We start from the raw sequence: 27,792 nt of genomic DNA, 5'->3' as shown, positions 1-27,792 counted from the left end.
TCCAGCAAGCCCTCTAGAAATCAGTTCAACGTAATTTCTGTAACTCTTTTTCTGAGACTGTTGTAGCACTTAGATAAAGAAAGCAATCACACATCTCATACACAGACCAGGTGTTATCATTTAAAAAGTCAACATATGCCAGAAGTTACTGTACAGACTATGTCCTTCTCATCCCACTCGGCCCCCGCGCAAAAGGAGAGATTGGTCTGGTAACTCCTGAGGTGCCGATGTTGTTGGCTTCTGTTGTCTTTTGTGGTCAATTAAATGCATGCAAGTACATACATTTTAATGCAGCCTTTGGAAAATTAAGTCTTTTAAAAGTCTGTTGTTTAGTACAGAAAGGGTTCTCCTTTTGTTTGCCAAAGTGGACGAGTAACTCCCACAACCTTATTTCTGCGCTTTAGCAGGGGAGCATTCATGGAAAGAAAAGTCTGCACAGAGCTGTTCTAGCAGCTCGGTAATACGACACAGGAATAAAACAAGCTGTGCTTACATTAGCCTGCAGTCTGGGGTGCATGGAAAGAGCTATATACAAAAGTGTAAAAACGAAAACCATATGTACTGTTTTACACATTTCTCCAGAAACCCTCAGATAGCACTATATGCTGTGTTATTAAGGCAGAATTCTGCTGTTCTGAAAAAAAGTGAACTGAAAAAAAAGGGACAGAAATAACAGAAAGAAAGAAAAAGGCTTTAACTTCAGTATTAAATAAACCTTTTCTTGACCCTAAAACTAAAGTAATTACCCCAATCAATAAACCTTTTGTACAAGCTCTCTCAGATCAAGAGAACTTGCCTGCCTGCAAACAGCACACTGACAAGCAAGTTCAAGGCTACCAGCCCATGTAAGTACAGATGTAGGCAAAGCTTTTCAAAAGGACAAATCTACCTTCGTTTTTCTACCACTTTAAAGCATGATCAAAACCAGACAAAATCTGGATCACTGAAGACATTCAGACATCTAACTTCTACTGAGATGAATACTTATTGCCATCCAGGCAATCTTTACAAACATGGCTTAATTTCTTTTATACAACAATATAAATGAAAATATGTGTCTGCTTGTACATTATTCCCACTCAAATTATCACTTGTAATCATAAGATCGATTGAAAGAGGAGTGTACGTATAGAAGCCAAAATAAATAAATAAAAAAAAACCCACAAGAAAAAGCTCAAGTGTAACATTACATAAATTATTCCATCTCTGCTTCAAAGCTAAGCTAGCTTTACACACTGTAATTTTCCACTGCTAGCTTTTACTCACAGAGCATCAATGAAGAGATACACTCTGTATGGAAAGAGCAGCTGTGGAAGTTTTTACAGACAAGTATCTGACCTTTACAGACTTCTTATTATTTAATTATCTTTGAGATGTGTCCCTAATTTCCCCTTTATTAGAGATGCCTTACGTCTTCAAAAGAAAAATCCTGAAATAATAATTTTGCCTGCCATTATGGTTTGGGAAGCGGAGTTATTATGTAAGAATTGTTTCAGACACTTGCAGAGAGAAAAAAGGTCATCACAAATAACATCTAGATTTGAAACAATTGGTCTGACTTCAGGTTTCTTGGAAGCGCTGCAGCTCCAGCAGAAGCAGGCAGAAAGCTGCAGGTAACATTTGGGGAATGGTGTGCCATAGGATCATGTACAAACATTACTGACTGAAGCTGAAGGGCATTTAAGAACTGGGAGCAATGCTTAATCTGTTAGGAGTTGTCCGAAAAGGCAGACAGGGAGATAAACTCCAACACTGCGACATGCTCATCCCCTTGGCTCACTTCACTGGGAAATGAGACTGTTCACCAGTTTTGGGGAAAATGGTGAAAAGACTAAGGGGGGACTGATAAAGGCATTGTTGACTCCCAGGCGTTAAAGTTTTAAGGGCTGTATCACTGTCCATCTAAAAACATCATCACTGTTTTACAGAAAATAGCAAACAAAAAATCTCTAGGCACAGGGAGCGCAAAACAATGTTAAAAGTTTCATCTCTGCACAGCCCCCCTTCCATTTCCAGATCCAGGCTCAGGCTATGTTTGCTTTTTATTAAGCCCTATAAAGCAAACAGATTTACACATAGGATGGATGAAAAAGTGAAATCTCACCAAGCACACTACTACACCTGCTTTCAGAGGGGAATTCTTGCGGCGCATAGAAAGCTCAGACAGAGGGAGTTCACCCTACTTTTCTGGCTCCCCAGGTGATACCCTACCTATCAGGCTGGGCAGGATTTGGCTAGGATGGAGATGGCAATCTACCGTTTTCTTGCCATCCTTCTGCATGGACTAATTCAATTCTCACTGAAAGACCTTAAGTCCTGTGGCCAGCTGGATGTTTAGCGGCAGACACCCTGCAGCGCTGCAGCATTACCTAAACCTATGCTGTGGATAAGTGTAAGTTTTCAATCAAGCAGACCTGTCAACCTAACGTCATTCATAAGACCAAACTCACAAGGGAAAAAACCCCTATCACAGCCTGGCAGGGACTCATAAATGCCCTTTTTGCCTCCTACCTGAATTGAGTGACTGTATCTTTTCTAAATACTACCTAAGACCTACAAGCCTTACCACACTTAGAGAAGCTAGGTTAGAACTGAAAGCAGGAAACAAAGTGCCAAAAAAGGGGTGATGGCAGTGAGGGTGTAATCAGAAAAAGCATTGACCATCTGATAGAGTGTCTGTCAAGCAAAGGCTTGTAATGGGACACACAGAGCTGAAGGCAGAAAACTATTTGCAGAGCATGCAAAGCTCTGCTGTTATTTTGCAGGAGAGAGATCAATAACATCAAAACTGAAGTTGTGATTTTCCTCCCTGCCATGGCTCTCATATGCCACTATATTTCTTTTTCTGTGCAGAGAAAGAAAAGAGTTGCAAGTCTAGGAAGGAACAGGCTACTAATTAATTACCTGTAGAAAGTTACCACAAGGTGGAATTGCTCAGAAGTCCCTCTGTGAAACAGAAGAAGGGCTGAGATGACCATACTCATGCAATAGGGGAGAACAACACTTGCAGTAACTGAGCACTTCCATGGAGCAGCTGGAGTCTCACTCACAGTTAAAAAGGGTCCTGCAGGATTCAGCAAAGAACTTACTAAACTTTCAGCCTCTTTCGCTGCATATGGTGTAAGGAGAAGTTCAGAAAAGGGTAGCTGGGACATTAAAACCACTTTTCCTCATGCAGAGTCCTGAAGATCTAATCATACATGGGGGAGGTTTAAGTCAAGTAACTCAGGCATTAAGGAGCTAAAAAAAAGCGTAAGCCAGAACAGATCACACCCCATGTTAGTCTGCTGTCTCCTGACTCCTCAATATTTATGTGACACCAATTTAAACTTTTCCAGACATTAGCAAAGCAAGTGTAAATACTGTGAATGGGTTTGAGACTTTGGATCACACTTATGCATCCCCTCTGAACTGGAAGTTGATATAGTTTAAGTTAGCCTACGCACAGGCAGCAAAATAAGGGACGGACATCTGAGTTACTCAAGCTCTTCCTTTTCCCTTTGCTAAGAACAAGCTAAACACAAAGGCAATTTCACTCAGAGTTAAGGAAGTGTCATTCTTGTCACCTCTCACACAAGGAGGGTTCCCAGTCCCATGCTTGCCTCTGTGCCCTGTAATTTCTTCTCTCCTCTCTTAGCTCAGTCCTACTGTGAAGTGCTCCTCTGTCGGCATCCTTCTTGTGCGTGTACTGCATGGGGGTGGGTTATATTTTAGGCTATTGCAGAAGGGAGCTTGCCTTTTGATGTGTATTGCAAAGTGCTGTATGTGCTGGCAGCCCCTTATAAATAACACTGCCAGCTCGCTTTGCACTTTGATGGAGGAAAGTACTTACAGTAGTTTTCTTCACAGATAGTGGAGTGGTCAGGAGGAACAACGGTCCTTTTCTTAAACTTAAGCGTTGTCTCTTGCAGAACATAAAAGTGAGATAAAACCTTGCATCCTATCATGGGTGTTCTACATGTGCTTCCTGTTGGGTGACATGCTGGTAAACAGAGATGCTCTCCTCTCACAGACAGCTGATTTTGCTTTTCCTTTTAATTTCTCAGTGGCCCCGCACAGTCAAGCTTGCCTGAGCTCAGCAGTAACAGCTGCTGGAAGATTCTTTCTCTCTGACTCTGTAGATGCTGTTTTCAGGCTCTCAGATGTTTCTTGCTTCTACTGAGCAGATTTTTGGCCAACACCTGTCTCAGATGTGCCGATTCCAGCTGATTCCTCAGCCTACTATTTTGCTCCACTTATACAAGATTGCTCTGAATAAATCACCACTATCAGGCAGAGGTGAATCCACAAGGCGCTTTTCAGAGAAGTGTTTCTATTAGAAATTTCAGAAAGTGCCACCAATGTCATTTACAAAAAGGTTAATGTATTATGGAGAGACCTTGATTGTCCATTCCTTTATAATGTCTTGCATTGTAATTCAGAGGAGTGGGATATAAAAAAGCTATTAAAAGCTGAAAACTTTCCCAGAATGATCTTTTTTTCCCTCCACCTGACTTGCCTGTATTATGCAGAAGTATAAGCTCTGACAGACATTACGCTGCTGTATTCTCCCCGGGTTTACGTGCAGTGGCATGTAACAGGCACACATTCTGACACCACCTAACTCTTTAGTGATGATGATTCCACATCCTTTTAGAAAACAGGCTAACTGCCATCTCCTGCCCTCAAAATCAGTGCTAATGTTCCTGAGTGGATTTAGTTGTAGCTATATCGGATTCCAAAACTGTATGATGGAGAGCCTCACAATTTATGAAATTTACTGTGTGTTATCAAACTGGGAATACAGATGCTTTTTTTCCATTTTTCTCCAGTTTTTGCTAGAATAATGGAGGCCAAATCATTCCAGACAAGCACTGCACAGTAATTGCAGTTGATATTGTCATACAGAGCCTGCAATGATTTTGCTGGCTCTGAAAAGTTCAGTCTGTTGGAATATAGCAGATATACTTGGAAAATCAGCACCCTTTCCATTCAACATTTTTATTGCTGAAGTAAAAGCTATGGTCCTTTACTCAGGTGAGTCCTTACTCGCAGGGGAGGTTTGCCTGAAGGAGTGACTGCACAGTTTGGCTTTATGAACTTAACATTATGATCACCATTATCAATTTTGTGCTTTCTACTATTATCCATGATTATTAATTAATGCTTAATGCATTTTCCCAGCAGTTCTATCACCCTTGCAGCATCTCTGGGGAAATGTCACTCTCCTCAGTTTTACATGGTGAGCAGCTGAAGCATGAGGCTAGGCTGGGTCAAAATTAGAACATCAATCAGAATTCAGCAGCTCCAGGCTGCTGGTCCTCTCCTCAGATCACTGGATCCTACTTCTTCCTGCATCACAGCTATACTTTTCAAACACACTCTCACTGTAAGCCCTATGTCAGTGCAATAATAAAGGGAGATTTTTCTACGTGCTCCTGCCACAGAAATCAAATTAAATGGCAGCTTGCCTCTGACAGTCAACACAACTCCTCTGCAGGTTCCTCACCCCACACAGATAGATCTAAGGCTCTCATCATGCGTGACTTGATTTATTTGTTTGGCATTGCAATTTTACACCCTGGTTCATAAACACTGTGTCAGGTTGCTGTATCCTCTTTACTCTGGCACCGACAAAAATTATAACACTACAGTACTATAATATTTATAGACTTAAAATCCAGCAACCATGTCTTGCCAGACCTCATGAATACACTAGAAAGGTTCTGAAGCATTACAGTACATTTACACAAAACACCTGCCTTGATTTTTTTTTAAAACAAGCTGTTGAAATCTAGACTAAGAAGAAAGGTACCAACTTGTTAAGGCTGTTACATTTTTTTATGGTACTTATAAAAATGCTGCACTTTTCTGGCCAAAGTCTAGCCAAGAAGCCACATCTTCCTACCTAAAATTCTTACGTATCTCAAGTGAGTTTCAAAGTGCATAGCTTGTACCTAAACAGTTTTTCCTGTACACTATAGCTTTGTGTTGATATACAGCTGCCAGCGGGCAAAGCAATTCCCACGTATGGGGCAAAGTTCTCTCTTGTATAGCAAAAGAAAACTTCCTTGTACTGAAACACAGAATGATTCAAGGTCAACAGGGGATATATAGAATATATCATGGACTGTATATCATGGACTGTTCTGCTTATCATGTGGTCATGAAGGTACAGCAGAGTATAAAAAAAAAAATAGGACTGCCTTAAAGACAGTCTGACATGCTTCTCATCCACACCATTCCCCTACTGTTCAAAGGCAAATTAAGAATGTTTTTTCTTTTTTTCTTTTTTTTTTTTTTCCCCCCTCTATGTTAGTGCAACGAGGCCAAGAGAAAAGTCTGGCTAGAACACTTAGCATCACTTTGAAAACAAGAACAACTTGTGACTGTGCTTTAAAAGTGTTTTCTGCTGTGAGAGCCTTACTGATTTTCCTGTGATGGGCAATTTTAAACTGAAGAAATTCTTAGACAAGGAAAAAGAAGTTGCTTTCAGAAGAATACCCGGAGGTTCTTCTGGGCAGAAGGTGGTTGTTGTAAGTAAAAACTCAGACTGCTGAAGGAAACTAATGAAAGCAAATCCACATTCTATAGAGCAAGACTTCAATTTCATAAGCTAACATGTAACTATTTCTGGTGTTGCTTAACTGTGAACAGGATTGAACAGGTGCATTTCCAGGTTTTAAATTTAACACAGAGTATTATAGCAGTGTTTCCACTTCTGCATTAGATAAACTTTAGCACTAAAATGGAATATTGGGATCTTAATGACTTTGCTTTAATAAGACCTAAACTTTTAATTAACCTGCCAAGACAAATTACAGCCCATAGCTCTTAGGTAACTATTGCAGACAGCTGAGACTCAACACCAATGTCTCTTCTGGGAGAGGGATTAATGGCAGCTTTGGAATGAGTCTGCTTTTTTCAGCGAAGAAAAAAGTCCATTAAACAATCACTGTGGCTAGAAGAAAGCTGAGTGCTAGTTTTATGGAGCAATCTTTAAATTACAACCAAATGAATTTGGGTATATGAACTGTTTCAGCAGGTCAGTCAAATTTAAAATTAAATATTATTGAATCAGAAACAGATTCTGATATTAACAGGGTAAAGGAAGAATACCCAGTGTGCTGGGCTGTCAGGCAGCCCACAGGCAGCATCCTTTCCTCCGTGGACAGCAACAAATTGGTGCTTGTGTGCTGAACTGGCAGGGCACTTTACTGCCAGAGAAACTGAGACCTGTTTAGTTAATTTGTTCTTCTTAAGAAATCTCAGCTTCTTTCTGTTAGCAAGAAGAAACAAAAATTCCTGCTATTGTGGCTCCTACTGCCAAGCCTTGTAGTGCTCTTTATTGGAGTTTTAGCCCCAGTACTCTGCCTGAACTCCAGCTTGAGTAATTTTGACAGTGCTCAAAGGCAGGACTGTCTGTCACACAAAACTGTTGCATGGTGCTGCCTTGTGCTCTTCAATCATTCCTATACCTCTGCTCCAGAAAGAGAAAAAACCCAACCAACAACCAAAAAAACTAAATAAAAAGAAGATTAAAAGAAGAAAACAAAACAGGGAATTTCAAGCTTATAATCCATCTTTGGCACTGGGTAGAATCTAATTACGGATATAGTTACTGAAAAGGCCTACAAAATATTTAGGGCCTAACAGTATTCAGCCTGTTGCTAAATACGTTGCCTATAAGCATTCTCTCTGAAACCACACAAAGCTACCATGCAATTCGAGTATGTGCTTTAACACCTGGCCTCAAGGCATATTTAGGAGTTTAGGAATAATACAGGAAATCCTTACCAATAGCGGTAGTAAGAAAAGAAACCACTTCCGACTCCTTGCCATCATTGTAGAAGGCTAAATGCCATATTCCTGAATCTAAATACTGGATAAACCCTGTCTCATGGCTGGACAGGGGCACAAAAGCTCTGTGTTGCCGCTGAGGTCCTTCTAAGCTTCTCGCCTCCTGTGTCAGTAGACGTCTTCCATCAAGGAGCTCGACAAAGTCAAACTGAAACATAAAAAAGAGTGATGTTTGTGTGTATTTCAGGCTTCCTCAAGCTTAGTCTCTTGCTCTGGGTTTGTCTTGTGAGGGAGACAGACATACTTCGCATTGAGTGTTAGAAACGTACATCTACAGAAGCATCATAAACAGGATTTTCTCTGGTAACTCAAGTATGTTCCTGGACCACCTGCAAGTAACCATTTTGGAAATAACTAGTATATGAATGCATCTTTCCGTAATGACATGAATCAAGAAATCATCTTTATTTAGAATGTGACTTGGGGCATATTGACCCTACTGATGTGTTCTCATTCTGTAGAAACATAGGCAGGGAAACATGAGGTCCAGGGACCATGTCTAAATTGCACTGTAAGTATGATGATAAGAAGCTTTTTTGTTAGCTTCTTTGTGTCTTGGTTAATAAGGAAAATAGACAGAAAAAAATGTATCTAGCCTAACTGGGTCATTTGCCAGAATTGCTATGGGTCACCAAGGAAAAGATAAGAGGTATCTGTAAGTAAATTCTGGTAGGGGTTTTGCAGAAGTATTTTCCTTAGCCAGCAAGGGTTTTATCTTAAAGCAATAGCAAAAGTGGTTAAAAGATCATAGAAGATGAAGATGGAAAAGAAATAAAGTAACATACAAAAGTCCCATTTAGGGGGTGGCTTTCGGAAGTTTTCCTCAAAAGGATGTACTTAATTTTTGCCAGGGTAACTTAAACTGAACAACTGCTTTGATTTCGCTACTAGTATTGCAACTACCTTTAGTTCCCTATTTAAATAACTTTCCACTGACTTTCTGCAATAATTGTATTTTGTCAGGTAATATATTAATGGATGAGTCAGATACAAGCCTAGCAGGCATCACAAATGTGAAGTGAACCTTATCTAATCTGGGTTTTATTGTGTGTTTGGGTGAACAGGACATCTTGCGAGCAGAATCCAGTAGTTGAGGCACAGCTTAGCTTTTCTATTCCCTGACTTCACTTGGTTTTACCTTTCTCATCCAGGTGGTCACATAAGCTTGGTGGTTTGGGCAGGAAGAAGGAAAACAGGCAGAAACAAACAAAACCACTTATTTTTGTATCAGTAAATGTTGCTGCGCTGAATGGTTGCTGAGTGTTGGCTGAGTGTGGCAACAATATTTAGGCTTCCTAACCCTTTTGACTTTACTGTAGCGAAATTTGAGTGCTTCTCTTATGTTATTAAGTTGTCTGGTATGGTCTTCAAAGTCAAGCAAGATAAGAACTTGATGACATGTTCTTTCCTCTGCAGTCATTGCTAAGTTAAAAAAAGTTAAAAGTTTTTATTTCCAACAACATTTTGAGAAATAAGCTATATATGACATAGCTTGCACAGGAAATGACAAAATTTGTCTCTGTATTTTTTATTTACATGAAATAAGTTTTGAGCCTTGCTTTAATTTTTTTTTGCTGTATTTCTATATACAGATCTCTCAAATTTGGTGCTGAAGTGTCCTTTGAGAATGTAAAAGCTGGCACACCTGCAAAGGGCATTCCTTTTGGGCATATATCCAAGTTAGCTTTGTCAGAGACAGTTTCTGTTTCGAAAAAATAGAATGTAAATACAAATTATAAAAATATACAATATAAAAATATAAAATCTAAAAATATAAAATCTAAAAATACATAATTAGAAATGTAAGTTTCTGTTTTTAAAAAAAAAAAAAGATTTAGCGACTTTAAGTTTAAGAGAATACTAGTGAGAGGTTGGTTTGAATGACACTTTGCGAGCCAGGTATTCGTAGCCACTCTGAGGATGAGCTATGGCCTAGGCTGATTCCTCATCAGGTCTCAAGGTGGCCATGACTGAGAAGGGCAGTGACAGAGGACATCGCGGTGCTGTCTGGTTGCTGGGAATGTCTTAATGGAGTTGTGTTTGACTGAGGAACACATTGGCCAGGTGTACTAAAGAAGTAAAAACCAGTAAGAGAAAAACCTCCTTATTTCCATTTCCATTTTGGAGCATGATGGAACAGATTGACTAGATTTTTAAAAGGTAACTGCAGACACCATAGGTAAAGTTCATCTCCTCAAGTGCTGACATCTCTGTGGCAGCTTGAATTAGTTTTCTAGAACCACTGGATTGCAGTCAAAGAAAGAGACACTTCTAGAATGCAATCTGCCTCATCCTAAAGTTGACAACTAAGAAATTTCCCGTGAATTGTGCCTTACAAGCATCCATTTCTTGCTACCTGCTAGATGTAGATGCTTAAAGCTTAGTGAGATGAAAACAATTTCAAGGCACCCAGCTACGGGGAGCTGCTGTTGTTACAGTCCAATCTGGGTTATGCTTACTTGGGGCTTCCTGCTCAAAGTAAAAATTTATTTTTATAAAAATTTGCAAGATGCTGCTGCAGATGTTGATGACTTTGCAAACTTACTAGTTACTAGTTGTAAATATTAACTGAACCACAAATGGATTGTGCTTTATTGTATTTTAATACAGTCAGAGATTTTTAATATGCAATTAGAGTTATTGCAAGCAAGGAAATTGTAGATAAAATACCATGTTAATCAATTCAAATTGTACAAATGGAAAAATGCCTCCCACAAGCTATGATGGCCAATCCCTAAAATCTATGAATTAACAAAATTTGACCTAGGTTAAAAAGAGTTTAAAAAATTATTTGATCTAGGAAGGTTAACTCTAATAGACCATAATAAAATTGTATAACTTTTATTATGATTTGTTGAGAAGAATGAGAAGAAATGCCTTTAGTTAACAGTAAACTATTTTAGGCTTCTGCAGGATCTATTTCAAAGACTACAGAAATTTGGACCTTGCGCTTTTTTCCTACTTATTAGTGCCCATGTTTATTGGCAACCTTGACTAGAAGACAGATCACCACAGGCACAGAAAGTTTCCCCAAAAGAATCTGGAATAGTTTGTTAGTTTAGCATGGATAAATACGACTTTTAACATTTTACCAAATTCAGGAATATATGCTAAGGGTCTACAGCCCTGGGAACAATTCAAATATCTGGAAAAAGAACAGACCATGTTAAGGCTCACGCTAGAGAAAATGGATTATCTAAACAGAAGAAATATCTAATTATCTAACACAGAAGAAAACATGATTATCAGCTAGAATTTTACTACTGCCATCAACTAGACAGGCTCGGGATAAATAATTGACCCTTTATTAAATTCTTCCAGGGGAGACTGTATCACTGCTCGAAGCATACATTTTGCCAAAGTCTTATTTATGAAATTCCTTACAAAATTTGGAAATATAAAACTCATTGGGTAGATTTATGGGATGCAGTAGATACTCTGGATTATGCAAAAGAAAGATGAGATTTATGTAATATGTATTAACTATGAGAGACAAGTTTACAATTTCAACACAGAAAGCAGGTTACCTATTTAATGACTCCTAAGACTAATCAACTATAGTGAGATTAAACATCATATAAAAATATACAGGAGAACAATGTTTTAATTGACAGCAGGTTTATAAAATAATAAATCTAGGAAAAGGGATAATTTAAAAATGAAATTAAATATTAACAAGTAATAAATTGCTATTGATTCAATATCTGCAGCTTCATTAAGTTATTTCTTCAGAACAGGGTGGGTTTTGTGATCTGTTTCTATTAGTGTACCATGATTTTTATTGTTTGAATAAAAATGTCCTTCTGGTCATTTTTGGTGATGTTTTGGTCCAGATGATGATTTTTTTATATACTTGGCAGCTCTCAATTAGTGGCTACACAAAAAGCAGCAGTTACAAGGATTCTGAACAAGTGCATTGCCTCCTCCAGCATATAATACTGACAGACATGTGCCACATCCCACATTCAACATCTCATTCTCAGCTCAGGCTTCAGCTGATACACAACCGTGCTGTTTTAAATGGGAAACGTCCCAACACTGACAAATCACTCAGAACATCCCAACAAAAATGAGGTTGAAGAAAATAGAGCAGCAATGGTGAAGTTGGTGTGGGCTTCTTAGTTGCTTAAAACATTACTATGGTTGGGTGTAGTGCCCTGCTACATTTACAGATTTTGCTTTACATTCAATAGACTTGAAGTTTATGTGTTAAATTTTACATTTGTTATTTAAACAATTGAAACTATTCATGTAATAACTCCTGTTCCATAACAAAAATAACGATAATAAACAAGTAAAATCAACACTGACTTCTGATCTACAATTAGTATTAGGTGACCATAACTTGAGTTTTTAATTAAATAATACAGGAGTTTTAATTTTTAAATGTTTGAATCTCCATGTAAAAAGAGACTGATTAAAAATTGGCAATAACAGCACTACTGTGTCACTGAATTTATGAGCTGCTGATCCTACTGAAATATTTTTATTCTGCAGAAAAGTAGGCAGAGAAAGTGTAGATTTATGACACCTCTTTGACATAAATAAGTTGCAGGTGTGTTAATATGTAGAAAATACCATATTACCCAGAGAGATTATAATAAACATATTTGTTTGTTCAAAAAGAAAATAGAGGCAGAGTGTTTCTATAAATCTCAAATAGTTGTGTTGGTTGCTAGGCTTTTCAGTTAATAGTGGAGGGCAAGGGTAAGTTACAACATTAATATAAACCTGCTAATACTTTGATAACTTGCTGATGCAAGTGGGAGAAAGATGCTTTGCATTGCCAGTGAGAGTTATGCGCTAATGTATTAATCAATCTGGTTAAGAGCGGCTTAGAAACTGAAATGGAAAGTAGAGAAAATAATGTACAAAATCCTTATTTAAGGGGATGGTTCTTCAGAGCTCTTCCCAGAAAGTGATTTCTTGATATGGCTTTTGCCAAGGTGTGTCAAGAAAAGCAACCGCTTTCATTTTAATCCTACAGAATATTAACTATATCTTGATTTCTGCCTAAGTAAGCTGGTGGCTTTCTGCAAAAACTTGATTTTGTTTGGTTATACACCAGCTACTGGGCCCTGACCAATCTCAGACTAATCTGACAGTCAACATGCATAAATGCCAAGAGTTGGTTCAAGGCATTTCAGCACAGAAGACAAAAGTGAATCTTGCTCCCATGAGGGTGAGCGACTGGAGTCTTGCTGCTCTTATCATGAGAGAGGAAAGGCAGAGGCTGAAAGAGGGAGACAGACCTGAGATACACGAGACTGCTTAAGAGATTATTCTTCCTGATGTAGTTTGAGTGTGGCTGCTGCTGCAAGGGGCACTGGATGGAGAAGGTGATATCTCGTGCTGCTAGGAGCAACCAGCTGATACCCTCAGTGACCACCAGCCCTCAAAACTCTTTTCCTCCTCTGGCAGCTTGCTGCCTTAGGCAACTGCCTGCTTTGCCTGTGCCTACAGCCCACCAGGTTAACGTGTGTAAATTTTGCCATTGTCGCTTGATTATCTTTCTCTGGATAGATGACCTTTAACATCTTGCAAGCATGCAACAAATTCTTGAAAGAAACAGCTGAAATAAAACAATAAGCCGTAGGAATATACATTTAAGACCACTATTATTTAATTGAAATGAGGTCCCATTACCTGTGTGTGTGATGGTGGGAGGCCTTTTCTGCCGTAGATGCCAACCAGAGCAGCCTTTCCTAAAGACACATTGAATTTCAGATGCACAGGGTGGTCGATGAACACCTGAGATCTCCAAAAGATACCAGGAGGGATCTTCTGTGTGGCTCGTCTGCCAACATCAATTTCTCCAGAGTCTATAAAACTGTCGTCTGGAAAGAAACTACTGGGCTTTCCTGCCAAAATACAGGAACAAAAATCTTGGATTAGCCTTCGATCCTACAAGTAATGCAGTCATACTGGTATCTCTGACACTGATCCTGAGAAACAGTCTATTAGTATCCTAGGTCTTCCGAGTACTTTGTCTAGCCAATCCATATGATTATGGGAGGAAAACTGGCAGGGTTACTCCTGGCTTCAGTAACTGTTTTGCTTGAAAACATGAACATGGGAAGAGGAACCTGGAGAAAAATGGCCTTTTGTTTAAATTGTAACATCAAAGAGTGTGTAATTACATTCTGAAGAAAAGAATAAATCATCTGACATTATATCCTAAATGAGTATAAGCTCACGGATGGAGAAGTCATCATTAAATTAGCAAGGAGAAGTGTAGTATGAGTGAGGTAGACATGTGTCACAGAAAGGAATGGTAGCGTGGAGAACAGCAGCATGAATGATGCCTAAGTGGGGAACGGAAAATGTTTCTCTATTAAATTAATTCTTGACAGTGGTAACAGTATTTGAAATTTGTTCAACAGTCAAAAAAAAGATAAAGAAAAAAAAGGACTGAGAAAAATGAAGGAAATCATACCCAGCACTTGAGTAATATCTACTAAGAAACATGAGAGGTTTTAATTGGGTTTCAATAGAATCTGTAAAGTGTGTTATGATTATCCATCTTCTTTCAGAAAACAAGCAAATGGAGGCATCTGCTTCTTAAAGCGACTACCAGGTTGGAGAGCCTGGGTATCCAGATGGCAATCAGTACACGCCATAATATCCAAGGGAGTCAGCAGAGAGCTCGGCATCCCTGGAAAACACATCTGAGAAATTCCAGGTTAGAAATTCACACACAGTTCTCAAAACTGGTGACCGCTTCAAAAAATCTGGACTCAAAGGAAGCCCAGGGAATGAGGGGCAGAATGAAACATAAAATGCCAGAATGTTGCCTTTTCAGCCTTTACTACAAGCAGTGGCCACAGCTTTACCTGCAGTGCATAAAGACGGTGAAGGAGGCAATTGCTTAGCAAACAGCCTTTAGTTAAGGACAATTCTAGTTGAAAGTATGCAGTAAAGATTTGGCTTTAGTAAGGAGAGCATCATGTCACCAACAAGGACTAATTATTAAATTTAGAAATTCAAATAAATTTGTTATCTATCTCATTTCTGTGCCATTACAGCACACTACTCTCTGTTTCACAGATCAAGCAATTCTAACAAAAGGAGAAGGAAACTTTCAGGAACATACAATCTTTTGTAGGAAAACCACACTGTGAGATTTTTTTCTTCCAGAACCTACGTTTGGGAAACAGGAAACAAAAACATCTTTTCCCACGCATCATGAATTCAGGTCAAATAGTCTTAGAATTTTTAGAATTTACTTGCCGTGTTGAAAAGGTGATTGGTAGAACAACCTTTCATTTTATTGTTTCAAATTATAGTATTTCCTTTAATATTATATAACATTAATTACAATATTTCCTTTAACTTCTCCATATACCATCCCAACATAAACTCTCCAGGAAAAAAGAGATGTAAATTGTTAGCAGTCTCTGAAAATCCATATAGAAATTATATGCATATTAACTGTTGACAAAACAAGTCCCTGAAGGTGTTTCTTTGTAGGATGGAGAATTTTCCTCTCTCTTTTTTTTTTGTTTTTACTTATGTAAAACTTTTTAGCAGAACTTTTGGTCCCAATAATACTAACCCCTGATTTAAAGTTAGCAGCTGCTTAAGTACACTTGTTGGAAAGGGACTTGATGGCATGTTTCATTTCTGTGCTATCTTTTGGCAGAAGTTTTATGCATACAAGCACAGTCTAGAAAGCAAAGGCTATATACATTTTCATAGAATAAAAGCTACTGGTAATTTTATAAGATCCTCATTTATCTTTGTTCATCGCGATCAAAAAAAATACAGGGGAAAAATCTGCTGGCTTTTTATCCTTTTTTAGTCAAAGTGTATATTAATAGAAATAATCAGAAGCAGCTTAGGTAAATGGACATACTTTCCGAATAATTTTGTGCTGATAGAGTATGATTGTACAATGAAAATCAACTAGCTTGATTCTGAAGGGGATTACTTTATCAACTGGATTGTTAATATTTATTTGGCATACTAAAAATTACTTTGCACACTGTCAGGATTAAAGGAAACAGTTCCCATGTCTTCATGCAAAGTTTCTTATTCCATTATTGTAAGATGAAAAGATTCAGAATACTAGTAAAAAATAGCTAAAGACATCACATGTTTTGGTTCAAATGAAGGATATATTTTTCTGATTACTACTGACATGTTTTATAGATTCTTAGAAATTCAGATGAAAACCTAAAGTATTTGATATGCACCCTGATTGTTCATTAATAAAGATGGTACATCGGAGTGATCAGGGAAGGTGAGAATTTAATATGATAGATGTTGCTATGCAAGAGAGAGCCTGGAGAAAATGAGCACAGTATGTATTCTGCCTGTATAGAGAGCAGCGCTTGCTCATGCGAACAAAAATGCTTCTGTGATTGCAAAAGACAACTTCACAGAAATAATTGTTTGTACACACAATTACAAAGTTTGTTTCCTCTTGGTGGACAGTTGTATGTCTGAGAAGCTGATATCCTAAGAGCTGTTATATCATGTTGCCAGCAGTTGACATTTATCCTGATACAGAAGTCCAAAGAAAGGCTCTCTTCACTAGGCTGAATTCTGTCCCTGATATCCATCGTGTTTCATCAGTTTTAGCCTACAGTAAGATCAGGCCATATGGACTGGATACTTCATAAAGAAAGTACAATAAGAAAGCAATTTCAGCTTCTAATCAGAAATTAGGTTTTAATCAGAATATCTGTCTCCTTAAAATTAACTTCAGGTCTGAATTCTTAATTGGGCTGTCAATTACTTTGCTCTTTCCACACATTACCTTGAACTTTTTAGTTGCCGTAGCAACTATTCCTAATTTATTTGGATATCAAAATGAACTATTTCATTTCAGGCCTTGCTGAATCTGCTTGTATTTTTGACAGCAACGTACCCTGACTCATGAAAACACTTAAGAACACACATTTCTCTGACTTCAATCACAGTTAATTACATGCTTAAATATAAGCATGTGATTAAGTGCTTTGCTAAACAGAGATGGGTTTAAACACAGGTAAATGCTGGGCTGGAGCACAGCCACAGATGAGAAGGAATGACTATTACTGAGAATTGGCAAGATGTTGGTAATGATTCATTCAGATCAGCTGTAAGGATATTCTAACACATTCCAGCCTATTTCACTGTGATCAAGAAGACTTTCAAATACATTTCGATCCATTTTTTAATAAATTTCAATCACATACATTCTGGTTTAGAATAGCAGCCATACAACGCTGCTAGTCCAGAATTAGTTGCATAGTCACCTGATGGGGAGAGAGATGCATTTTAAGGCTGGGAAGTGTTACTCCTGCAATGAAGATGTTGTTCTGATGTGGTTTTTTAGTCAGGACAAGATATTCTCCTCTAAAGCCTACAGATTCCCCAAGATCTATACGAAGCACTAACTTGAGGGGTCTTCTAATGATATAACTAGGGTATTTCCCAGATTTCTCTTTTAGCAGAGCTTTTTGGCAGCAATTAAAACTTCTACTGATGTCACTGTAAGCATGGCTGAAAAAGAAATCAAGTGGAGGTCTTTGATTTGGACAGCAGCTTTGGATACATCCATTTATTTTCATTTTGACTATTAAAAGGAAACAGATCAAAACTAGATGTTTCAAAAACAAAACATATGGCAAGTTAGAGGGGAAAAAAAGGATCTGTCATGAAGTATTTTTGAACACAACAGCAGGGATATCTGCAGCTTGCTGTACTGGCTAGTAAGGTTTGCTGAGAATAACCTGCTGAGCTGATTTTTCCTTATAGCAACTTGATGTCAGCCATCAGTTGCTAGTAAATACACTGTTTTAAGGAACGCACATAATTATGGCCTTTACTTGGACTAATAAAGACAGATAAGCTCTTAAAGAAAGAAATGCTACAATTAATTTAAATGAAACATGTAAACATGGGCTCTCAGCCAAAGTCTAGGGAACTCTGGAAACTTTTGAGTTCAGTAAGTTGCCAGAACAGTAGCAGACTTCTTATCTCTTACCCACAAAACTTCCTCCCCTAAAATAACTACCAAAAATAGCCAATTACATCAATTTTACTGGGATCTGTTAACCTCATATAAAGAAGCTTGACACACAAACAAAAAAGCTTTCTAAAAATTCGAATTTCGCATTTCTCCAGCTAAGTCTTGGGAAGATAAACCACCTCTCCTTTGCAGAACTTACAGGTACTTTTGGCAGTGCTGCCTCTATACAAAGCACAGTAAGATGTAAAGCTGCTGGATAATGCACTGCTGAATTGATGTCCCATCCGTTGCTTCTAATTTCAGTTAAAATTGCAAGCTGTTGACACCATGATACTTTGTGGAGACTAGGTCTTTTACCTGGCTGCTTTTGCAAAGAGATGGCCAACTCTGGAGTGCCAAAAGTCACAGTGTAATAGCTCTTAGTAAATATTTTGGTCCTCAAAACATTTGGTACTAGGTGGCAACGAGCAGGCAAATCCAAACATTTTTGTACTGTTGTAGAGAAAGCTTGATCCAATGCTCCAGAAATTGTTTAATTTTCAAGACACAATTTTTTCCCATGAAAACAGCCACTCAAGGCAGGGTTTTCATGACGGCCTTCTGTAGCCTGTGAGATATGGTACAGATGGTTCTGCCTTGAGAATGCCTTAGATGTGTGGTGAGGGTTGCACACAGTTTTATCAGATTAGCGGACATCAGAAGGGTATGAAACTTAGAAACATACGGAAACAAGACCGATGACTACTAGCTCTAGACGTAAAAGACTGGAAAAAGCACCTGATGATGGCAGCATTGAGGGTAATGGAACATGAGATTGGATGGCTGGAGTTCAGAGGCAGACAGAAGACTCACAACATGGACACACACCAACCATACCTTCACTGGTTCCTTTGCCTTTCCTGTCAGGTAACTCTAACCCTGTGCCCCCCGAAGGATATAAGGAGACGTCCGTTGGCACTGGCCAACTGCTGGCTGTGTCTTCCGTGATTTCATACATCTGCCCTTCCATCGGCTGCAGGTGCCAGTTTAGGCCAAACAGGTGCATGGCTGTGGTGAGCAATGAGAAAAGTCATCTTTTTCTGTTTGGGAGAGTTTCAGAACTACAGGGGCAGTTTCTAAACCCTTGCTTCCCTGCCTTATTAGTCGTCATTGCTTTAGGACAAGAATGGGATTAATGTAATTAGACGGCCCCTGCTGTTTCTACCATACCAACTCCCTAAGTCTTTCCACCCACTTAAACTTGTTTTGGATCACCTGTACCAATCCATTCTGCTTCTTCCAGTAGAACCACTCCTGACCCGTTGTCAGCATGAGAGAATAACCAGGCACAGTGTTTCAGAAAGGTCCCAAGGCTGGGGTGACAAAGCCGTGAACACAGAAATACAGGGAGTATTATTTACCAACATGCCAAAAAATACCAGGAAACCGCACTCATTTGTTTTGCTGTATTCATAGCGTATTATATAAGTTGGTTTTTTTTTTAACCCACCAATTATACACAGAAGCTCTTATAGACATCTCCGACAATTTTTCCTGAATAAGACCAAGTAAAAACTAAGGCAATTTAAGATCCATCTTGCACACATGCCTTTGTGCTCAGCACCAGGAATGCGAGCGACTGACTGAGCCCTCCTTAGTACAACTCAGCTTCTCCTAGTCAGATCAAAGATACATCCTCAAGATTTGAAAACAAGCAGCACCACTTAGATTTGTGTGATATCAGGGCGTAGCTCTCTGTAGGTTTCTGGGCCATGCAAAGTCATCCAGTGCACACATGAATCTATTTCAAGGCATTATATAAAGACAAGTGAAGTTGAGGAACAAGACAGAATACTTAAAAAGAAAACACATGCATGAGGAGTATGGAAAATCATATGCTTATATAACTAATACTTGCCCCTTGAAAATATAAAGCAAAAGAATGTGGCTTCCCATATTGGTTCTTCTGTCCCGAACATAAACATTTCATACTCAATCAGTATCCAGTTTAGCTTCAGGCTCTAGACAGCTAAATAATCTGATATTTGCTACACTTGGAATGATGTTTCTTTTTTAAGGGAACGCCTTGATATTTTACACTATAATTTCTCCAAGAAACTGTACAATGGCACTAGCATCACAGTCACTTACCATAAACAAATCAGTAAAGAAATAGAGCATTTCCATTGCCTATAGTTCTCATTTTATTCACAAAGATACAGCTGAGCTTGGCAAACACTGTCAGGGACAAGTGGTTGGTTTATTTAAGCCTGTGCGTCAGGAACAATGTTTTCAAGAGGATTGAAAAGTAACCCGAGTAGTTCTCCAAAACCAGCATGTTTAGGTAAATTAGGAAAATCAGTGATTTCTTCCCTTCAGTCTCAATTAGGTCATCTATCATTTACTAACATGAACAAGTTTGTCTTTGCACTACTACAACATCACAAAACACAATGAGAGTAAAACTCTCCTTTTACCACGTAAGCGGGGACTGGGTTTGTTAACAAAGTCTTAACCATTAAGAAAGGAAATACTCTCCTAAAACTCCCAAACAGCAAGAAAGCACAGCAAGGAAGGTCTCCTGAGGACCTGTTCAAAACTCAGAAATTGTATATAGGTACACATACCAAGAGGGAATGCCACCAACACAACTGCGAATTCAACCAGGACACTTTAGGCAGAGGGGCCAGTATTTTCATCTGAAAAGACTATATTTACTTGGCAGAGAAACTGTGCAAGGGAAGAGAGGAAATCAGACTAGGAGCAAGGAATTTGCACCAAGCATTTGGCATTGCTATGCCTGCATAATATCTTTGTGTTTATATGGCCCTCATCATCAAGAGTGTCGGGGCACTTCATAGCTATTAACCTCATAAAACCTCATCAGGTAGGAATCTCTTCTTTCTACTTTACAGAAAGGAAAAAGAGAACTACAGCAGATTAAAGGACTGACTCAGTTCACTTGTTTGGGCATTAAAATGTGGTTGTGTGTTAATTCACTTAACTTTATTCTCACAGGTTCACAAGCCCTAACAGACATTTCATGCCCCCCTCTGCCAGCAGTTTTCACGCTAAACTCAGTACTGGATGCTGCCTGAGAATGCCATCCAGGCTGGAACCTCTCTCTCCATGGACCAGAGTGCTACCTGGGTGCTGCTGAGCTGTTCCAGAGCTCGGAGGCTTAGGTGTTCTGAACACGTGCAAGTTCCCACGTTTAACCACACGGATGTTTGTAGTTCCAAGCAGAATGAAAACTGTACTGTTTACTCCTCCAAACTCAAGCAATCCTAGACAGCAAGCAGTCTGGATGCCTCTGCTGGCTCTGAGTGCTTAATCCCAACTCCATCTACCAGATGTCTTCATATTACAATGACTTGCATGAGCTTATATTGGGCTTCACTGGTTCAGGCAGGAATTGAGCCAGTGTTTTGGTTTTTTTCACTACACCATTTGACTTGCTCTGTCCTTTGGATATCACAGTCTAAGTGCCACACAAACTCTCAGGAACACATTGAAAGGCCATTGTTTCCCCGAAAGGCCATTGTTTTCCTGAAAGGACATTGTTTCCCCTCCTCTCCTTAGGAGGAATTTGCTGCTTGTAGATCCTTATTTACTGCAAGAAAAGAACTCAGCATTGGTTTGGATGTAGTGGGAAAGCCATGGGCACTTCCTTCAGACATGTAAAATGCATTTAAAAACACCTGAGAGGAGATGTCTTATGAAGGGAATAGTTTGCTTCAATGTAACAATAGAACTGGGAGCCTGGAATTGCTGTGGCTTTTTTGCACGTTATCCATCCCCTTGAGCAAGTGCATCAACCATTCTATGTCACCATTCATTCCTAAATGTTTGCAAAGTATCTTACAATGTCCCAACATAAAAAATATGACAGAATTATCTGTAACATAGATACTGTGTTACCACAGAGAGATAAAAGGCTTGCATTAATATGTTAACTTTTGTCTTTGGTTAATAGATTTTGTCTAAAGTAAAAAGCTTGCTGTGTACATTGATCCCATCACCACATAGATCATAGAATCACAGAATGCTTTGGGTTGGAAGGGACCTTGAAGACCATCTAGTTCCAACCCCCCTGCCATGGGCAGGGACACCTTCCGCTAGACCAGGTTGCTCAAAGCCCCGTCCAACCTGGCCTTGAACACTGCCAGGGATGGGGCAGCCACAGCCTCTCTGGGCAACCTGTCCCAGTGCCTCACCACCCTCACAATGAAGAATTTCTTCCTTATATCTAACCTAAATCTACCCTCTTTCAGTTTAAAACCATTACCCCTTGTCCAGTCACTACAGGCTCTGGTAAAAAGTCTGTCTCCATCTTTCTTATAAGTCCCCTTTAAGTATTGAAAAGCTTTAAGAAGGTCTCCAACAATGACCCACGAGAATGAGATCTATGCACACCATGCATACGGAAGCGCAAAAATCTGAGAAACACAGAGAATTATTTGAAAAGCATTTTGATTACTAAGTGGCTTGAAAAGAATTCAGAAAATGGAGCGCAGAAGCTTGGAGCTAGTACTCTATTCAGGGTTTCTGATTTGTTGTTTCTAAGCACAAAATAAAAGCCTATAAATATTCCCACCCATAAGGCGAAGAGACATCATGCAATTTCTGCTGCAGGTAGGTAATAACTGCAAAAGCCTTCCTGAAACCAGAACAAAGAGTCAGATTTACTTTGGAAACATACTCTGGTAGCAGGTAAGTTATCAGGAAATCACCTGATTAAGTGTTTATCATTACTATCTTCCAAATACCAATAGTGTCTGACTGGCAAGCTGGTGGAAGATTCATTCTTCTGCTTGCTCCCCTTAACTGCCATACTCGTGCTAAAAAGTCAAGTCGTAACAGCAGTGGATGTTTTGGGTCTCTACAGCTCAGTGGGATCTACAAAAACTGTTGATGCACACAGTTGTTTAAAGGTTTTAGGAGAGGCACAAATCAACCTTGTTCTGTGCTAAATTGATGCAAAGTTCTTTCTTGTGGAAAAAAAAAAAAAAAAAGATGACCATAACCAGGGAAAACCCTGGAACTATGGATGAGAGGCACAATCATATACTTTGAAGTGTTAATGTTCCTAAAAGCAAAGTGAAGCTGTAAAAATAGTTTGAGATTCCTGATGTTCTCAGTCTCCAGGTCAATGGAACCCACTGCTGACATTTTCCCTGGCTTTTTTTTTCCCCCTCTGCTCAGCTAGATGTAAGATGTGGCTCACAAAGAGCAAATGCCCTCCTAAAAGCCCCCATGTCCTTCTCCCCCTCCCTCCCCAACATGATGCTCAGTAGATATTCAGTTATTGAAGGCTCCCCATGTATTAAAAGAGCACACTGCAATTAACAATCATTAAAGTGTACCCTTTTGTAAAATACCATGTAGCTTTCACTGCCTAGGAAGCCTCATGACATGCTCTTTGCAGAAGCTTTGGTTATATTTCCCATGGCTAATAAAACTCTTTTGTCTGCCTTCTCTTGGAATGGAAACACCACTTAGGGGAAACCCTGCATGTGTCCTCTCTGGGCTGTTTCAGCACCAACAACTTAGATGATATAAAGGCATCTGGGGCTTCTGGCCCATTATGCTCATGTTTTGACAGCAAGTCTTTGACTTACACAACCTTTTAACTGTAGCTAAGTGCTAGCAAAAAGTGCCCTGAAACTTGCTGAGTGGGTAACAGAATTTTCTGTGGCAGAATAAGCCACCTTATCCTCAGTCCTAAGTCACCTCTGGCTGCCTTCTTGGTGGGGAAAAGAAGGAAGCCAAACTCCAATCCTTTGAGGGTTTGATTACTTTGCTGAGTTCAGCATTTCAACCACGGCAGCGTGATGTGGCTATTCATTTGCTGGACTCAGATTCACTTTAGCAAAGCAAATTTACAAACAGTTTAGCATCAGCTGAGCTATTTAACCATCCAAATAAATCAAAGTTCATACTGGTTGAACCAAGTATTCAGGATTATGTTTATTTAGGTTTTAATACATTATCTCTTTCTGTATTGCAGTATTCCCACTCCATAGCTGTTTGTGGAGGCCATAAGCAACATTAGCTGATGCTATTAAGCCAAATAAAGAGGAACATTGTTTCCAAGTTTGTTTTGAAGAGCCCCAGGCTTTTGGGTATCTTTGTATTATTGCCACTTGCTTATGACACAGCAAAATGCTAAAGTCAAAACAACTTACTCAGCGGAGTAGAGAACAAAGAAACTGGTACAGCATTTAGGATGAAAAAGGACAAACAAAGATAATAATTCACATGGTCAACCAAATGGACATCTCTTGGGACAGGTTGATGGAGCGAAGGAGTTAGCAGAGAGAGGCAGATGATTGTGATAGATCACAGGGAGAAGAAAAGACAAGACATGCTTACTGAAGCATATGAGACCCCCAGAAACCACACCACTCAGCAAAAAACTGAAAAACACACTGCTGGCCCTTTATTAGCTTGTTGCTTTGCCCAAAGCAGCAAGCTAAGTGTAATAAATAACCAAACCAATCAATTACAATGTTTGAAATTAAGGCTACGGCTGAAGCTACCAGCTGCTTCGATAGTGTTTGTTAATGCGTTCTCCCAGCAGCTCGCAGGCTCGGCTGCTGCCTTCTCGCCGGTCCTCTCACAGCTACGTCCTGCAGGTACTGCTGCTGGCCTGGTGATTCCTCACCCGGGCAAAGCTCCTAGAGAAGCTAAGGAATGAATAAAATAGCAACCGTTTTACAGTTAACAGCTGATCTTGCCCTGAACAATGAATAAAGAGTTTCTCGGAATGGGAGCTCAACAAAACAACAAGTTAATCATCACCACCATGAGCGTGGGGCACAGCCAGGATTTACAGCAAGTGCAGAGAGTAAACGGCATGCAGGCAACACAGAAAGTCTTTGGGGCTTCTCATTTGAAAAACCTAGCCAGTCTCTTTACGCTAAGAAAGCTCCATAGTTTGAATCCGTATTTATCTAGGGATGTCAGTATCTTTTGCATAAATAACACAGGGGAGCGCACAAGCTTTGGAAAAGTCAGGCTTCTCCGCACAGCCACTCCACCCCCCCCAGCTCAGCTGTACTAACACTGGGCTCAACCTGGAGAAGAGTTTGGCTCCACTACTTCACTGGTTTCTACAAGCACCTCACTGCACTGGTGACAGCAAAGCCAAAGACAACACAAGCCAAAGGACCACTCCTGGTAGGGAGAATGGTTTTCCAAAGTCCCTCAGTGCAGCAGGGGCAAAGGAGAAAATGGGAAAAGACAGTGTGAGAAGGAACACCTGTGAGGCACTGATGCCATAAGAAACAACAATAAAAACGAGAAAGAAAAGGGAGGAAGGTGAGAAAAACACAGAATGAGAGAAACTGAGAAAAAGAGAAGGTTAGGAAAGAGCAAAGGAAAGCTAAGGAAAAAAGTCAAAGGGACTTGGAATAGGAAAAACAGCTGGAGATCAGTCAGTGGTTGAGAAGACATTTATATAGCTTGTTTCTTTGCTCTCCCCTCTTTTTGTGGAATCAAGCATAAGATATGTGGTGGTTACATATTCCTCTTTAACCTTCAGGTTCGACAGCCAGACTTATAATAACACACTCTCTAAAATGAGACCTGAGGTTTGCTTTTTCTCCTTATTGAAAAAAAGCTGAATTCCACCACTGAATTACTCAGGGCTAATTTTGACTCAAGTAAATGTATTGCTTTCGCTCCTGTCTCTGGAATAAACTTGACTGTAATTATCTGGATAACTGTCTCTCTCTACACAGAAATTATATGATTTCTGTAGAAGTGGGAGAATTGACTGTTGCAGAATTAATCATATTTTTGTGACATTCAATGTTATGAAAAGGAGCCTTCCAGCATGAAATAATCACTGGTTTGTCAGTCTTCGATAAATCAAGGAAGAGGCACGCAAGATTAAGGAGAATAGAAAGAGTAAAACAAACATTAAAAAAAAAAACAAAACGGTTTGTTTTTCTTTTACATCGTTGTTCCATTTCAGTGCTGGACAAGGCTTCTGTGTTGCACTATGGCAGAACATACCCACACAGCAAGGGTTGAGGACTGAAGTGGCTCCACTGCCCTGCTGGTGTTGGAAGAGGGTAAAAGCAGCAAGCCTGGATGCAGTATATTGTACCCACTCTCCTTGTTTGTAAGGTCAAGTCCTGGACCAGACAGATTCAGGCTACTGTCCATCTAAGGATATGGGACACTTTGAGTGTTGCAGTTATTTAATACCCAAGGGCCTAACAGGTTCTCAGGTCTGGAATTCAAATCTGGGTTCCTGACTAAAGATCCCAATGGTTCGTCATATCACAAATTCACATCATTTACACGTACATCCCAGGGTCACTGAGCCAGCCACTGTGGGGCAAGGAGAGAGGGATTCCTGCAAGGTCAGTTCTTTCACGGACTTTGGCAGTTACCTTGCAACTAAAAACTCTGCACAGAGCTCTGTGTCGTTTCTAGCGTTTGAAATTATTTCCTATGCGTAAATGCTTTCCTTCCATGGCTTAAAGTTCTTACTCAAGGAACAGAAAACCTGACTTCAGAAATCATCATCCTCTGCCCAAATAAATGTGAGCTTGCACACCAGGACAGGACTGCAGCCATGTGGGAACAGAGAATCCTGTACACAGTGTTCTCCACAATCCAGCTACACCGGGGCTGCTGTGCAGTTAGAAACGTAAAATTAATAGGTCACAAAGGAACAGAGCCCAAAAGGCAGCTTGATTACATGTTGTTTAAGTGAAGACTCTCAGCTTGTGGCTGGGAGGTCTTATGGCTCTGCTTCCTGGCCCGTTGATTTATTTGACAGAAGACAATAGTTAAGAAAAATAAAAAGGCATAGGGAGGGACATTTAGGGTAATGCTCACTATTGTAAATTCTTCATCTGCCCCCTTCCTGACTGCTCAGTGATCCACCTTCAATGAGAAAAAAAAGATTTAGAAGCCTGCTTCACAGACTGGGGATGAAGACGCTCTGCTGGGCTGGGCTGCAAGTACTTCATCCTGAGAACTGGAGAATCTGTATCCACCCATCCCTGGGTGAAGGCATTAGGATGAAGGATTTAGATGATAAAACAGACATAGCTGTGTTGTGTTTGTTTGTGGAGTTTTTTAGGACCTCAAATGTCCTAAAGTAAGAGGTAGGTACTTTCACAGCCAGCTCAGTATAAAGACATGCTAATGGGATACGTCCAGTAATACCTGGGACCTTGCCTGCTGCCTGACCATTCCTCCACGTTCAGAGATCAAACCATGCAAGTACCAGAAGCAGTTCTTTCAGAGATAATTCAGGTTTCCCCCTTCCCTCAATCAGAATCACCATGTGCAAAGGAGGAATTCAAATGATGGAGAGCTTCCTACCTCTTAAAATTTTGCCACCAGAGTGGGAACTGCTTCTCGGGAAAACAAAGCATTGCGGTAATCACATAAAGCCCTGGCTGCAAGTGCATTTACTTGCTTTGATTTGACAAAAACCAGTTATTCTTTGACCCCTCCTAACTGCAGAGCTGTATCAAAGATTTCCAAGATAGAAGCAGATGGTCTACCAAAGAGTATTAGTTCCTTCTTAGGAAAACACTTTATATTTTAATTTTGTTCCCAATTGCTTTTAATAGGGAAGAAAAAAAGCTTCCAGCTGAAGCATCACATTTCTTTGAAACCTTCAAGGAAGTGACTAGAAAGACATGTTATAAAATGAAGCAGTTAAACTCAATGTTTGTTCAATGCAAAGAGTCAGCACTTCCTATTCAATGTCTTCCTAATTACCCCTGGGGATCAAAGACTTTCAAGTGATTGCCTGTCCATTCAAACTGCTAATAGATGATCACTGGCCCCTCCAGTGCTATAGTAGCTTGTTGGATGCTTGTAATTTCCTTCAGGAAAGGGAAAAGGCAGTTTTAAAGGCGTATAGTTAAATATTTTTATGAGTATTTTTAGGAGGATTTTTTTAAGTGTGAACCTATAGAAAAAAATAGGCATAAAAGTGGCGTGGCTTACCCAAGGAGCTGTCTGCTTAAATACAATCTGTA

At 39.6% G+C, this 27,792-nt stretch overlaps 1 protein-coding gene across 7 annotated transcripts in view; it reads right to left on the bottom strand.

The window, feature by feature from the left end:
* Positions 1–27,792, bottom strand: part of TENM4 (teneurin transmembrane protein 4) — a 600,927-nt gene that overhangs the window by 171,467 nt on the left and 401,668 nt on the right. For all 7 annotated transcript variants that reach the window (XM_069808531.1, XM_069808534.1, XM_069808532.1 and 4 more), the window contains 3 exons: positions 18,674–18,844; positions 13,486–13,700; positions 7,777–7,987 (listed from right to left, as the gene is read on the bottom strand). In XM_069808531.1, coding sequence (XP_069664632.1) covers positions 7,777–7,987; positions 13,486–13,700; positions 18,674–18,844 — 597 coding nt within the window. The remainder of the gene's footprint in view (positions 1–7,776; positions 7,988–13,485; positions 13,701–18,673; positions 18,845–27,792) is intronic.

The sequence above is a fragment of the Haliaeetus albicilla genome, chromosome 20 (genome assembly GCF_947461875.1).
Source record: "Haliaeetus albicilla chromosome 20, bHalAlb1.1, whole genome shotgun sequence".
In the NCBI taxonomy this organism is placed as follows: Eukaryota; Metazoa; Chordata; class Aves; order Accipitriformes; family Accipitridae; genus Haliaeetus; species Haliaeetus albicilla.
Note: the sequence above shows the minus strand (reverse complement) of the source record. Positions and strands in the feature narration are given on the sequence as shown.